General features: G+C 33.9%; 2 protein-coding genes across 2 annotated transcripts; both read right to left on the reverse strand.

The window, feature by feature from the left end:
• Positions 1 to 898: 898 nt before the first annotated feature.
• Positions 899 to 2,275, reverse strand: LOC127811670 (xyloglucan endotransglucosylase protein 1-like). The gene is made up of 3 exons (XM_052351751.1): positions 1,900 to 2,275; positions 1,571 to 1,764; positions 899 to 1,424 (listed from the first exon to the last, which is right to left on the reverse strand). The coding sequence occupies exons 1-3, from the start codon at positions 2,185 to 2,187 to the stop codon at positions 1,043 to 1,045; spliced, it is 864 nt and encodes a 287-aa protein (XP_052207711.1). The 5' UTR covers positions 2,188 to 2,275; the 3' UTR covers positions 899 to 1,042.
• Positions 2,276 to 8,650: 6,375 nt separating this feature from the next.
• LOC127812036 (xyloglucan endotransglucosylase protein 1) lies at positions 8,651 to 10,743 on the reverse strand. The gene is made up of 3 exons (XM_052352308.1): positions 10,122 to 10,743; positions 9,313 to 9,506; positions 8,651 to 9,223 (listed from the first exon to the last, which is right to left on the reverse strand). Exons 1-3 carry the CDS (start codon positions 10,404 to 10,406, stop codon positions 8,839 to 8,841), a joined length of 864 nt encoding a protein of 287 aa, XP_052208268.1. The 5' UTR covers positions 10,407 to 10,743; the 3' UTR covers positions 8,651 to 8,838.
• Positions 10,744 to 15,840: the final 5,097 nt, after the last annotated feature.

Consider the following 15,840-nt stretch of genomic DNA (forward strand, 5'->3'; position numbering starts at 1 on the left):
GTAATGTTTTCTGTAAAATTGTTTGTTAATTCTCATACTGTCAAGGTTTAAATATGAACTGTGCAATAGTTGGAGATTGTGCATGCATCTGATTATCCTCAGCCAGTGGTGTTCACTGTTCACTAGATAAAATACAGCTTCAAGCCTGAAAGCAAAGATAGAAGCCTTCCTGCTCATTGTTGAAAATTTTGAAGGAATTACTTTTACAAATAACATAGACATTTTAAGTTAGTATTAGGTATTCTGAATGAGATAGCAGCAGCTATTATGTTGGTTGGAGAAAAATACTCTTTTCAAAGAGAGTACTGATGCTTCATGTTTGCTTCCATAGCCCAGAAGATGGATATAGAAATGAGAGAAGTGAAAGTGTTTCATGTACAGAACTTTTGCATTCTAAGATCATTTCCCAGTTTAGTGTTCTATTATTAATTTCTATGAAGTACAACTCTGTTATAATTGTACAGGAAGTTATGGATGTAGTCTTTGAAAGAAAGTAAGTGAATACTCCCTTTAGAAATGGAATTTCTCTCAACAGGGTGTCAGTATGACTACTCAGTTGGGGAAGATATAGGAAACCTCATATTTAGCTCCACACTCGAACTCAGGATTCAGGAAATTAACCGCCAGGCTCACAATTTGATGTTATCTTAGAATAAGCAGCCAATTTATGTTAAACCTTCCGTGCAACCTGCTCTAGTATTGACGAACCTTGGCTGCCCTAGGTTACATCTGTTTTCTTGGTTCTGTTAAATGTAGGATTTAGCTCTTGCCTTTGAATCTTGTAGGATTTTGCCTTCTCTGCTAGAGATTTTTCTTTGCTGATTTTGAATCTGTTTCCTTGGCATGTGAGGTTTAAGATGCTTAAAAGAGGAGAAATTTAGTCTTCGCTCACAACACATTAGTAAAAACAAGTAATTGCATTTTATTTGAGATCGTGTAACACATGGAACTTCAGGGCAAACAGAGCCAAAACAGAGTTTTCACAGGTGATTATAATATTTTACACAGTTTCAGTGGAAGGGCCATTTCTTCAGGGGAAACTTCATAGTCTGCATTCAGGGGGAGGGCCTTGAGGGAAGCGTTTCAAATCGGTGCAGTAATTGTAAATCATGTAATTCTTCTGAACCCACCTCAGTCTTCTGAGGCTATAGGCGTCGAGTTGCTGGCTCTTCCATGCCCCATCTGAGAAGGAAGAAGAGCTGGAAGTGCAAGATGTCCCAGAACAGGTCTGGGCATTGAAGTTCTTGTACGTTGCTGTGAAGGGTGCTTTAGTCCAATCAGTTTTCACCCGGCCGCCTTGCGTCGCCCAGTCGTCGGCGTTCCATAGGCTGGAGTAGATCCTCATGGCCTGGTTCTTAGGGAAAGGGACGCCAATTGATTCAGCATTCTTGAATACTCTTATGGGAGTGTTATCCACCAAGAAGCTGGGAAAACACAAGAAGAGAGTAAGTTAACCTCCTACATGATGTTAAAGGGCTATAGATGGAAATGATCGGCTAGTCAAAAATCATGATGTAGTCAACTTTATATAGTGAAATAATGACTTGACATGCCATTGTTTTTATCTTACATGATGTTAAGTTGGTTCCAGACGACTGAGTAGGTGTGAAAATTCTTGGTGGGGTCAAACCAGAGATAGAACTGCTGCTCCCTGTTGCCCTTCCCCTGAGTGAACACATTGGTGTGGAGCACGTAAGGATCACCACTTAGGTTCCCCAAGAACTCAAAGTCTATCTCATCATGCGTTGGCCCTTGAGAAGACAACTGCAACACAAACAATACTCATTAGTCACCAACTTCAAATACTAACGCATGCATAACATGCATGAACTTTTAGCCATAGGCTTTGGATTTCTGTGTCGGTTCGACAGAACAAGTGGGTGGTAAGGGGAAACTTACATAGTAGGCAGTAACAGTGCCGGCGGAGTTGCCGGCAACAAGTTTGATTTGCATGTCAATCCTCCCCAACAAATACTCCCTCTTTGATCGGAATCCAGAGCCAGAGGCCCTGTCCAGGGACAGAGAAAGAAGCTGGCCGCCATTCATGATCTTGGCTCTGTGATCACCCCAGGTTAAGTCAAAGTCCTGGTAGAAGTTGCCGCCATGGGCAGCCATTAAAGAGCTCAGAACCACTAGAGTGAGCAACAGTAGCATTGGAAGCCCACTGTAGGAAGATGAAGCTGCCATTTTAGAGATGAGAATCAAGGGGGAGCAGACAGAGTTGGTAGATGGGTTTGTGTGGATTCTTGTTGTTGGTGATGCAAATAGAAAGATGGGTGAGTTTGTATATATAGGGGGGGGGAGAGGAAGATGAGGGGTATAAAGGGGGGAGGAAGATGCTTGTGAAGGAGAGCTGCTTCAGCGGGCCCTAGAGCTGGTGCCAGCTGAGCACCATGCAAGCTGGAGCCTCTTGTTTGGCATTCATTTGGTTCTCAAGTTGGTACGATGGTAAAAAAGTTCTTTATCCGACTTGCCCATTTTTACTAATCAAATTCAAAGTAGGTAAATTTAGGAGCAAACTTATCTGGTTAACTTGTTGGATAGAAATCTGTCACTGATGTGATGTTGAATACATATAAGGATAGAAATAAGAGGCTCAATTATTTCTGGTTTGTTATCTATACATAAACCCTTCTTCAGTAAAGATTATGTGTGTTATAATCCGATATCCTTAATTTAAGTGACTGACTTAGATCCAGTCACATTAATTTAGTTTTTGTATGACTCAAAAACTTAGTTGTATTACTCTTAATTAACACATAAGTCATAGATCAAAATGACTGACTAGTGAATGAGAATTTACATAATCGATCGTAAAAAGATGATCTTAATGGTATCATTTTAACATGCATTAGGTATGGATGTATTATGAAAATGGTAATTAAGATAAGGTCTAAATATAAAATATAATATTATACCATCATTAGCACAAAGATTACATAAAAAAATCATTTGGGCATGTTTTGTTGGTGGAGTTGATTCACATTGACTCTTCCTTGAAGCCTGTGGGCATGGCCAACCCTCTGATATGATTGGTTTGTACCAGCAGGTGGATGACAACTGGGTTAATGCACCTGCAATTGCTAAAATCCAATTCTATCACATCTCCTGCACTTGTCATATCTATCCATGTCCCTATATCTTTCTAAGCAAGACACCTCCGAGAGTTTTACACTTGAAATTAGGGTTAAATGAGTAATTCAAACCCAACTTAGCCACTCCACCATTGTCAAAACCTTTCTCTTTATTAGCAAATTGCAGTTGTTTAGGATAGGGAAATGCATATGGTGTGTATTTAATTTACAAAAATCTCTATTTTATAAAAATTAAATTATCGTCAATCACATCTATATGTTTGTTTTTTTGTAAAGAATTTATTTTCACCACCTAAAATAAAATTACACTATTCATTATTATTCATATGTTAACATTATTTATAATTATAAAAAATTATTGTCCCTTATTTTTTTCATTAAATAAAATTTTTATTAAGCAAAAGACTGCAAAAACGTCTATAATTAATACCCTAAGCACTATAATAAAAACAAATTTAGTAAAGAGAAAACTGATAAAGAAAAAACTCTCTAACCATAAAACAAACCTCTCCAAATTCATGAAACAGACACTCATACAATAATTTTATGTCGAAATTATCATTGTTAAACTTTCCTAAATTTAAGAACAATAATCAAGACAAATTTCGAGAAATTATAAATAAGCTTAGAACCCGTCTATACCTTAATATTCCTAAACATTATAATGTTACATTTGTACGAATATCTCTTATTTTTTGAATAACCATTTAATTTTGGCCATTTTATGTGATTTTATTATGAATCATGTTAGATGTATATCATTTTTGTACATCTTGAGTTACACAAATGGGTATTATGACTAAAATATCCCTTGTTTCCATGCGCCTCTATCGTCTCATAATGGATATTTTTATCATTGATATACTTTTTATGTAGCTTATGATATATACGAAGGTGTATCAATAATATTATTTTTTTATTATTAAGATTTGGAATATTTATTCACAAGGACTCCTCAACTGTATAGGGTTAAGAGAGTGGGGCCCTGGAACTTGCTCATTTCAATGGAGCATTTATACCATAAAGCTTCAAGCTAGATCAAACAATGCACTTTTAGCAAATCCCAATTTAGAAAAACTCTCTGATATCTCACTCACCCTATTGTGAATGTCTTTTATGTCTACAAAAAGAAAATTATTTTCTTTAAGAAATTTCATTTTCTATACCGACAGATAGCGCATTCATTACGTTTTTTATAATAATTAATTAGATAGTGCTTGTTAATTAAAATATAAATTAAAAAATATATATATAAAGTATTTCAAACAAAAATAATTTTTAATATATTTGTTAAATTTATCTGACGACTCTTAAAAAAAAAGTCATGTAACTTCTTATTTTGAACTTTTCAGATAAATTTATGTCTATTTCTTTCAGATAAATTTATGTCGGACTTTATAAATAAGAAAAAAATGACATATATGTCTTCTAATATATTTTAAAAAATTTAACAAATAATTTAATAAAAATTTTAAAGTACTTCTTACCTTTATGTCCTTGTTAAAATTATAGTGAAAATCAATGCTTTCCATTGTCCTATTCAAAGAATCCTTCGCTAGGGTTCATCAATGGAAGTAATGAGTTCAAATATGCAAAATAAAATGAAGTGGGAAATGGCCAAAGCAAAGTTTCTTTCTTTGAAAGTTGTCATGAAATGGACACTCTAAATTATTGTCCTGTGTATGGTGCTGGAGAGATGAATTGAGTGTAATGAATGGCCTTTAAATCTGTTCTTTTTCTTTCAAGGATTGTTGATCTTAAGTTTAGGACCATTGGATTCTCAAGATATTTTGGACCATACAAACAATACTCAACCTCGCCCTTTCTTAATCTTTCTTTATCGTAGTAAGAGTTGATCTCTAACATTATTGTGCATACAAATACTCGGCAAGTAATTTTTTGTTGGTAGCATGGACCATTATAATTTTACCAAGATTGAGCAGAAAAAGAATCGCAATACCCTTTTATGGTACTTAAACACATCGATATCGAAAGATATTTTATACAACATAAAGAGTTTTTCACATAATAAAAAAAATGGTCAAATTTTTTTTTTTTTTTTTTGTGGCCACTAGAACTTTTTGTCATTCCGATTACACCCCTGAACATGATTTTCAAGTCTATTTAGCTTCTGTACTTGGACTTTTTTTTTTTTTTATGGCAACTCAAAATTTTTTATTATATCGATTACACTCCTGAACTTGTATTTTTTAGTTAATTTAATACTTATATTTTCATGTGTAAAAAAAATAAAGTAAAATGATAAAATACACGTCACACTTTATTCACTTCAAAATATATGAGTTAAATTGATTAAAAAATACAGATTTATAGGTATAATTGAAATAATAAAAAGTTTATATTATTATACAAAAAAAATTAAAGAATAAGAGTTAAATTGATTAAAAAATACAACTCTAAGTGTATAATCGAAACAATAAAAAGTTTAAGTAACCACGTAAAAAAAAAAGTAAAAATATAGAACAAAAATATAGATTTAGCCTACAAAAATTTAATATACAACAAAAAAAAAAAAAAGTTATGTATAAAATAAAAATCCTTTATATTATACAAAATACTCTTAATTGACATGGAAATTGAATTTCTCATGTTGGATGACACCATGATGCAATCAATTAATGTTATGATTAAACACGGCAAGGCTAATGCAATGCAATGAACACAAACCAAACTGTGAATCATATGCTGCAGAAGCCTGTGGCTGTAGGTATTGTCCTATGGATCATTATTGGTGACAGCTTTGGGTTGGTTTCATCCCCTGAAGGCCATTAATTAATTTAAAGAGTCTGTGGCTGCGGCCACTATTGCTGGTTGTTAATTGTTATTCGCCTACCCACCGACGCATATTTGGCGGGTCGGTGGCTGTGGCCCTCGGCGGCGCCCGCCGTGGTTGTGCCAGCGGCTGATTCATCCAACCGCGGCGCTGCGGTCACTTTCCGAGGGATTGACTTGATGCATTTCCCCTTGTTTAATGAGAGATTCCAACCCTAATTAATTGGGGTTTGTTGGAGCATATATCCTTAATTTGGCAGGTACGATCATTAAGGGAGCCAAAATGTTAATTAAACACTTAGTTGGGATATTTTTAATAATATTTAAAAATATTGTGTTATATTTTATATCATATCTGTTGTAACATATTTTATAGAGGAATTTCTCCTGAAAAAGATCACAATTTTCGGGAAAGACCTTCTCCCGGAGAGTCTTCAAGATACCCATCCCTCGAAGACCTATCCAGTCCATCCGAGGACTTTTTTTAGACTAACTTCGTCAAAGCTTGCCCCACATGCCTCCAAAGCTTCTTTGGGAGACAACTCTCCCATTACCTCAATTTTTGTTATTTCGCACAACATGACATGCCTTTCTTCAAGCCTACATTCTTCGGAGAATTTGAGGCAGTTTCTCACTAGGGTTTTCTTGAATCCTAATCTAGAGATAATTGAACACTCTTGCTCGAAAGGGTCATGCCACGTGCCCTCGTGCATGCGCGCCACGTTTCCCAATGTGCTACTTGTCCCAAACTCTTGGGGGGTATAAATATCTCATGACCCCTCATTCTTCAAGATCATTTTCTCGATTCTTAGGGTCTTGATTCCAACTCTTCAACCATACCAAATCCCTTTCTTCACATCACATTTGAATTTCTTCACATCACATTTGAATAATCCTTACTCTTTGGGAACATTATCTACATTCTGCATCCACACAACATATGCATCTTTTCAAAATCACGACCATTTTTGACTTATGTATTGGAGGGTCTATACAAGAGAAATCTTCTCGTGCCTCCTGGTTGTCTTCTATTTCGCAAATCCAAAGATTAAAGCCAGCTAGAAACCCATCAAAAAACCTTTTCTACATTTCTAAATCACTTCCTTAGCAGGCACTACACAAACTCTTCTAAAGCCTTCCAGAGTTGTTCTTTCGCAGGACCCTCTGGGTAAGTAACTCTTTAGGAGGGCAACCTTGTTTTCTTTAACTCTCCTAGATAGCATGTTGAGCCCTCGTGATTGTTGCCAACCCTTTTCGGACTGACTTGACTCTCTAGCCATGGCCATGCTAGCTATCTGCTGAGTTTTTTTTTAAATAAATAAAATTTAATTATTGTAATTCGATAACAACAATATCAATATATACATGGCATCAAAACTATCACGATTAAATGTCTAATTAATATTTTGTAAAAAAAAATAAGGGTTGTTTCACAACTTTGATGCAACTTTGTAATACTCCAAGAGTCTAGAGAATGGTAGTATATATCGAGGATAAGTAAGGAATGAAACAATACCAACTAAATACCTTTTGAGCTGAATGTAGACAAAAAACTCTAGGTTTAAGTGTGCTTGAACTGAGGAAGCTCAATGATGGGTGACCCCCCTGGGAAGTTCATGTAAGCTCATCAGGGTAAATTGTTCTAGTCCTTCCTATCGCTCGATGCAGGATGTTACAAGTGGTATCAAAGCCGACCCTTGATGAAGGCGATTCGATAATGGCGAGGAGTGGCGCCGAAACTCGAGGGTTTGTACAAGAAACGACTTCTAGCAAGTTTCTAGGATGACAGCCCCCAAATAGGAGAAAATCTGAAACCAGTTGTAAGGTTGCATGACGAGAACGTCATGTGCTTAAGGGGGAGAATGTAATATCCCAAGAGCCTAGAGAATGGTAGTATATATCGAGGATAAGTAAAAAATGAAACAATACCAGTTAGATACTTTTTTGGCTAAATGTAGGTAAAGAATTCATGAGTTAAGTGTGTTTGACCTAGAAAAATTCAAGAATGGGTGACCCTTAAGAAGTTCGTACAGACCCATCAGGGTAAATTATTCCGATTTTTCTAATCACTCGATACGTAATATTACAAACTTGTCACTAAGTGTCACGTGTCCATTCATTAGTAAAGATAAACCTAATTCTTTTAATTTAAAATTGGTAAATTTATTTTTATTTATTTTAATAGTGTATTAATGTTTGAACCTACATTTTATACCTGAAGGCAAACGTTATCTAAACACCATCCAAAGACATTCATTTTCCATTAATAATATTTGAACCTACATTTTAACAGTGTATTAACGTTATCTAAACATTCATTTTTCGACCACCATCGTCGGCCATCACTGTCGCCCCCTCCAGCCACTTTTCGTTGGCCATCACCCTCACCAATCGCTGTCTCTGTTGCCCCCATTTGCTTCAACTCCTTTTTCGTTCCCGATTACATCGACAACGACAATTGCTTGTCGTCGTCCCCAACCTTTAGCATGAACTAATTTTGAAATGTATTAATGACACTCAATATAAATGTCATGTCAAATATCAAAATTGAATGACTAAATAATATATATATATATATATTTTAGGGTTTTGATTACATTTAATGTGAAGACATTAGTTAAGCTTTAACTATGTTAAAGTCAAAACATATTGGACTCTAGTCACTAGATTTTTTTTTTGTTCTTAAAACAATCAAAATTATCTTAAAATGAAAGAATTTAAATTAATGGGTAAGATCAAATGAGGGAGATCATATCATATCATATCAAACAAGAATACGAAAAATGGATTTATTTGATATCAAAGAGATATATATGGAACCAACCCACCAAACTCATGATAACAGAGCAATACAACACAAAAGAAAACAAAATACATAAACAAACAAGAACTAAAGAATTTTTCAACACATTTACAAACTCCTTCTCCATCCACAAACGCCCAGAAGGTTCTAGAGGAACCTCGACCGCCGCCGGCACTCCTTCGGAAGCCCCTCAGGAAAGCGCTTCAGATCGGTGCAGTAATTGTAGATCATGAAATTCTTCTGAACCCATCTCAGCCTCCTCCGGCTGTGGGCGTCGAGCTCCTGGCTCTGCCACGCGCCGTCGCCGAACGACTCCGTGCACGCCCCGGAGCATGTCTTGGCGTTGAAATTCCGGTAGTAAGCCGTGAACGGTGCCTTCGTCCAGTCGGTCTTCACCAGGCCGCCTCTCGTCGCCCAGTCGTCGGCGTTCCACAGGCTCGAGTAGATCCTCATCGGCTGGTTCTTGGGGAACGGCACGCCGATGGATTCCGCGTTCTTGAATACTCTGATCGGGGTGTTGTCGATCAAGAATCTGCAGATAGAAAGCAAGCTCGTGAGATTGATTAACTTCATCAAGATTCCATTCTTCTCCCTGAGAAATTTATATCGCAAATTGCTTACATGATCTGTCGTGGGTTCCAAACGACGGAGTAAGTGTGAAAGTTTCTTGTGGGATCGAACCAGAGATAGAATTGCTGCTCTCTGTTTCCCTTGCCCTGAGTGAAGACGTTTGTGTGGACGATGTAAGGGTCGCCGGACAGATTTCCCAAGAACTCGAAGTCGATTTCATCGTGCGTCGGCCCCTGAGAAGACAACTGCACACACACACACACACACAGAGTTCAGAAGGTTCCACCAAGTTTCTAGAAAGAATTACATGTTGCGAAAGATGATTTCTTGACGTAATTTCTGTTGATTTGGGGGCATGAATCAAGTTCTACGTCAAAGTTGGCGAAAACCCCTTTATACAAAGATTGTTTCCAATTCTCCAAACAATAAAGGTAAAGATAAATCACTTTCTCATTTCATTTTCTATATCTTTGGAAACATTGACGTCTTACTTAATGTTTGAAATGCTATTGTTAGCTAATATCATAATATATATATATATACATATAATTCCCACTGTTGAATTCCAATGGAGAGGAGGTAATTAATTAACGTAGTATCACTGTTACTGATAGCTCCACTTCATATATTCATGTGTCGCTTTCATTTCATTTCTTTAATTTTCTTTTCAAAGCCTCGGGAGATGCTCTCTTTAATCAATCGTACGTAAGGTTGCTTTCAAACACATCCCATCATGTCGAAACCAAAGAATTATATATATATATATTGGCAATTATTACTATATATATATAGAAGGCAGTAAGCTACTAATAAAGCTAGAAGTTTGTTATAGTAAGCAAGTGAAAGGAAACTGTACGTACGTAGTAGGCAGTAACAGTGCCGGCGGAGTTGCCGGCGACGAGCTTGAGCTGCATGTCGATCCGGCCAAACAAGTACTCTTTTTTGGACCGGAATCCGGAGCCGGAGGTCTTGTCCAGAGACAGAGACAGAAGCTGGCCGCCATTGAAGATCTTGGCCCTGTGATCGCCCCACGTTACGTCGAAGTCTTGGTAGAAGTTGCCGCCTTTGGCGGCCATCATAGAGCTCGCGAGAAGGGCAACCAGGAGAAGGGTTGAGAAGCCATTAATGAAAGACAAGAATGCCATGTTTAGGGTTTCAGAAAGCGGTGAGAAGTGGGATGTGAGTTTGGGTTAGTGGGTATCAGTATATATAGGGGGATAGAGAGAGAGAGAGAGAGAGAGATTAATTGTATAATTAAAGGGAGAGGGAAATGCCTGTGAAAGAGAGAGAGAGAGAGAGAGAGAGATCAATTGTATAATTAAAGGTAGAGGGAAATGCCTGTGAAAAAGAGGGAGAGAGAGAGAGAGACGCGTGAATGGACGCTGAGTTGAGAATGAATCCATGGAAAGCTGGTGCCAGCTGAGCCTACGCCATGAAAGCTGGAAACTTTTGTTTTTTGGCTTTGTGGTTGGTTTTGGATTCTTGGTTTTTCTTTTGCAAGGGCTTGAAAGTGTATATATAGATTTATAGAATTTTATAGTGTTATGTGGGATAATTTATAGTTGTATTTTCATAATCATGAATCATTTTTATTAAAGGGTCTTTTGGTTCTCATTTTATGGTCATTAATGAGTTAAACTTTCATATAATAAGGTTCATCTCATATTAATGATAATTGGTTTAAAAACAAAACCTCTTTTAGAGTGATTAATATATTACATTATGCTATATATAATTGTCACACCCCTTGAAGGGCTTCTTTTTTTTCTTTACTTTTTAAAAAGGGCAAGTTTAGAATTTAAAATATAAATATTGTGTACTAAATAAACAAGTTAGTACACCCTCGTCTAACTTATAAGATTAGGCTTTTATTAAATTTTAATAATATAATAAATACTTTTATTTTCTAAATTCTATTAAGAACGATAAAATGAAGAAATCGCCAATAACGAAATAAGATTGCTTGTCATTATATCATAGGCAAAAGTTTATTAAAATACTAAAAAGTTTAAAATAATTTTTTAATCTAAAAATGTGTAATTTTTCTCTAATTAGAAAGGGAAGCAAGTTCGCATAATGCATAAATTGGGTAATTCTAACATTCAAAAATTTCTCTAATTATTTGTAAAAAAAATTAATTTTAAAAATATATTATAATATCAAGATAAATATTATTCATAAGAATCATAATTTTAGAATATCATGATAGATATTATTTGTAAGAATCCTAATTTTAAGAGATTTAGTATTAATGCTCTATGTTTCTTTCTAAATAAAAATATACCATCATTTTAAAAAATACACGTCTTTGATATTAGTGTAAATATAATCTTTAAGTTTTTAATATATTCACTTTTTTATTTAAGTATCAAAATATTTGACAAAAATTTTTCTACACCTTCTAATTATATTATTTCTTATAAGATTAGATGATTTGATGATAATATTTTTAAATATTAAATTTATTATTATATTCAAATAACAATACTTATAATAATAGAAAAAAATAGTTGAATAGAGTAAACGCCTAGGCGGTCCATTGAGGAGGTTCTAATAATAAAAAAATGTATTCTTTTAATATCAATTTTTTGAAATTTATTTAATTTAAAAATTATGAGAAAATGATATATTTATATATATCTATATATATGGATGGAACTAGAAGAATGATTCTGTCCATAAAGGCCGAATGTGGGCCCCCCTCCATCGGCTCTCTTCATTTGCTATGATTGGGTTGGACCAGTGGGTGGATGCCAACTGGCTTTCGCACTGGCAATAGTATTTTCAAACTTTCTATTAGAGATTTGACCATTTTTGAGTTAAAAATGTGTAACTTATTTTATAATTAAGTTTAAATAAAGTATAAATAAAATAATTTTAACATTTAAATTTTTTTAAAGAGTTCTATAAAAAAAATAAGTATATTATTTGTCAAGATTTTAATTCTAATGAATTTTGGAACATCAAGATAAACCTTAATTATAATAAATTTTGAAATATTAAAATAGATATTATCTAAAAAAAATATTTATAAGAAATTTAAAAATATATATATTTTATAAGCCCTCATTTTAAAAGAAGGTAAGTCTGTTATATTGATTTTAATATAATTTTTTAATATTTAACTTAAATATTAAAGTATTTATATAAAAAAAATTACGTTATTTAATATTTTTTTAATAGACTTTAAATGATTTGAGTATGATATTTTTATTTAATAAATTTATTGTTGTACTTGATTAATAATAAAATTAAATATAAATAAATTTAAAAATTTATTCTAAATAGAATATTATAATTTAATATTATATATGTGTGGCATCATAATTTGGAGCCTCACATAACGGTCCAACTTTGACGATGAGTTTCTTTCCTTCGTCATTGGTTTCTGGGTCAGATATTTTTTCTTCCTAATGCCACACCGCCTTCCCTTCCTCCAATGCCCACCGAAAGGGAAGCCATTGTTCCAATAATAATACCATACCATGAAATGAAAGGAAGGAAACAAAGCTTCATACATGGCTTCATGCATATTATTTGACCCCTTCAAACCAACCTATCACCCATCCCATCCGTACACAAATTAATTATTATTAAAATTATATCTTCATATTCAAAATATTATTATTTTAATAATAATAATAATAATAATCACATTTTTTTTTTTTATTTCTCGACCATCAAATACGATCGTTTTTAGTACACGAAACTCCGTTGTTCGACCCATAGTGTCTCCTTTCTTGTCCAAGAAGATAGTTTTAACCTTGCAAGCTGTCACATTCAATCATTTTTACCCCAAAAATGCTCATTTGCCACTTTTCCTTTCACACCCATGTGTCAATGTGTTATATTTTATGTCAAATATTGTTAAAAATATTATAAATAAATATTTAAATAATATTTCACTTCGCCAAAATGCTCGTTGGAATAAAGTGTTATTAATAAAAATACTATTTAAATACTTAATTTTGACTCTTAAAATAACACACTCATTCATCAATGCATTAAGTGAGTAAAAGTATTCAGAGTGACTCATATTATATCATTTGTACATAAATAATATATTTTAAGAATAATAAGATTTTACTTGAAATGGTGGTTTGTTTCTCCCGACAAGGGTAAAGTGGGTATTTTGCTCACTTGACTTAATTGGTCGAGTGATTATTTCAATTTTAGAGGTATAGTTTAATTGGTAAATCATTTTTTTTTTCTTCTTAATAAAAGAGAATTAGTTGAATATTTCATCTTAATAACATTTTCAATGGATATATATTACAAGTAATAGCTAGAAAAGACCTTAATTATTTAATGACTTGACGGAGAAGAAATCTTGAGAAAGATTTTAATTACAATGGGCCCCCCAATTGGAGAAAGAAACAAAAAACAGTACTACTGCCATCCTTATCTACTAACTTAATTATATATATATATATATAACAAAAAAATTAATGTAATATAAAATAAAAACGAAGAAACGATAAGGATAATAAAAAATAACTAGTTTACTACATATGTTTAAGAATTTGAGTTATTTTAAGCTCGTGACTCGAATTTATTTTTATGTGACTATTAATAATTTGTATCTGTTTTAGTTAAGCTCGTGACTCACATGTCCGTCCGTTCATACTGAAAACATAGTAGGTCATGAGTTTTAGACTGACTGAAACAATTTCAGTCGACCGGGTATCTCTCAAATTTTAAAATTTAAAAAAAAAAATGAAAGATGTGCATGCACATACAATAAAGGCAGCCCCAAAGATGGCAGAGAAAGGACAAAATGAGTAGATGAGTTGGGGGGGAGGAGCCATAATTTCTTATCTTTAAGAGGCCATAGGAATAGGCTCCACAAGACAGAAGGCCATTCTCCCCCTATACCTACCCTCCATGTCTTCTTCGAAGTGCATGCATGCCCATGCCCATACCCCTGCCCCTGCCCCTAGAACAACACAAATCCTTTCAAGTTATGGGGGGCATAAAGTAGATGTATAGCATTTATTTAAACCCCTAAACTTTAGTTACTTAAACCCGGCATCCCTTAAATATTCAAATTAGTCTAACCAATTCTTAAACTTTCTAAAATTAGACATCACACCTCCTGAACTTGGGATGATATTTCCTTGCAATGCTGGGTCACGGTGTCTCTTTTCGTGATGAAAAATTTAATTTGGATCTAATTCATCAATAATTGTGTTGGAAAAGAAATTCGAATCTGAGTACACAGACTAGCCCACCTCCCCTAACTGACTGCTAGGACAATCAAGTGAGACTACACCTCCTGAACTTTGTACTATGAAAGGTGTTGTGATTAACACAAAAATGTACATATAAATATTTATGAGGGTAAATTAATTAATACTTCCTGAACTTTGATTATTTAGCCCAAACGCCCATTAAATGTTAAAATTAGCCTAACAATCCTTGAATTTTTCAAAATTAACCATGCTAGCTCTTGAACTTTGGCCCATTGAGTTGTTGTGGCTACTTTTAAAATACTCAAATACTGATTTCTTGATTTGTGCTTGGGAATTAATTCGCTCTTAGTTAATAAGCCCATGGCATTAGATTTGACCACTCAATTATGGCTTGTTTCTATTATATGGGAATAGTAAACTAATATATTATAATGGTTGTGGTTGTTGCAATGTAACATCACTTTTGGGCCAATGTTACCTCAAGAACAAAGTAAACCCTAGACGACAACAATATGCACAGGAAGTAGGAAATTAAGGCTTTAATTGGGCCATGCGACAAGTACCATTAATTTCTCAAGTGATGCATTAATCTAGGCTTAATAATTCAACTCATAATTAAGTGAAAGAATTGGGTGAACAATATGGGACTAATATAGGCTAAATATTCATATTATAAGGTTAATTGCACGAAATTTAATTCTCTAATATTTTTATTTGTGATCATATCTTTTAAATGACCACTATATTTCAGTTCATGTCTAAATATTTTTCACTAAATTTTCTTTAATCCTCTTTTGTCACATTTGCTACAAATTTCTTTCATTTCGTTCATTCACTGAATTTATTTACAAATGTGTTTATTAGTCTCACTCTTATATCTTCAAACTATATTAATCACGAATATTATATGTTACATATTTTTAATTAAGTCCACTCTAACTTTATTATATATAAAATTTGATGAAACTAACACCAAAGAATATCACCATAAAGCCACAAAAAGATAACCCTTTGCGAAGCATAATTGGTCGCCATATGTGTTTGGGAGCTTGAGATATTACAAGATTATCATGAGTCTGCACATCCAATAGTATCTCTTCGTAGGGCTAGGCTCCTGGGCTTCGACTCGTGACTCATCACCTGTTCATACAACTTAAACTGCGGTAGCACAGACCATAAATTTTGAAGAGAATGAGACGCCACAAACCGAAAGTTAATTGTCTTATAGTGATTTTGAATTCTTCACAATAAAAAAAAAAAATCATGATAAGATAAAACCTAAAACAGCATCTTGACATGCATTATTGAATAAGGTGTGGCAGCATTACACACACACACATATATATATATATATAATTGTACTATAGAAAACAGACAGGGAGAATGT

This window comes from Diospyros lotus, chromosome 10, assembly GCF_014633365.1.
Source record: "Diospyros lotus cultivar Yz01 chromosome 10, ASM1463336v1, whole genome shotgun sequence".
NCBI lineage: Eukaryota > Viridiplantae > Streptophyta > Magnoliopsida > Ericales > Ebenaceae > Diospyros > Diospyros lotus.

What these genes read in the sequence shown, in the direction of transcription:
- LOC127812036 (XM_052352308.1), bottom strand. Translation starts at nt 10,406, where the DNA reads ATGGCATTCTTGTCTTTCATTAATGGCTTCTCAACCCTTCTCCTGGTT. An exon ending in GCACTGTTACTGCCTACTAC is followed by an intron (nt 9,507 to 10,121) that starts GTACGTACAGTT and finishes GTGTGTGTGCAG; the next exon opens with TTGTCTTCTCAGGGGCCGAC. An exon ending in TGGAACCCACGACAGATCAT is followed by an intron (nt 9,224 to 9,312) that starts GTAAGCAATTTG and finishes TTCTATCTGCAG; the next exon opens with ATTCTTGATCGACAACACCC.
- LOC127811670 (XM_052351751.1), bottom strand. Translation starts at nt 2,187, where the DNA reads ATGGCAGCTTCATCTTCCTACAGTGGGCTTCCAATGCTACTGTTGCTC. An exon ending in GCACTGTTACTGCCTACTAT is followed by an intron (nt 1,765 to 1,899) that starts GTAAGTTTCCCC and finishes TTTGTGTTGCAG; the next exon opens with TTGTCTTCTCAAGGGCCAAC. An exon ending in TGGAACCAACTTAACATCAT is followed by an intron (nt 1,425 to 1,570) that starts GTAAGATAAAAA and finishes GTGTTTTCCCAG; the next exon opens with CTTCTTGGTGGATAACACTC.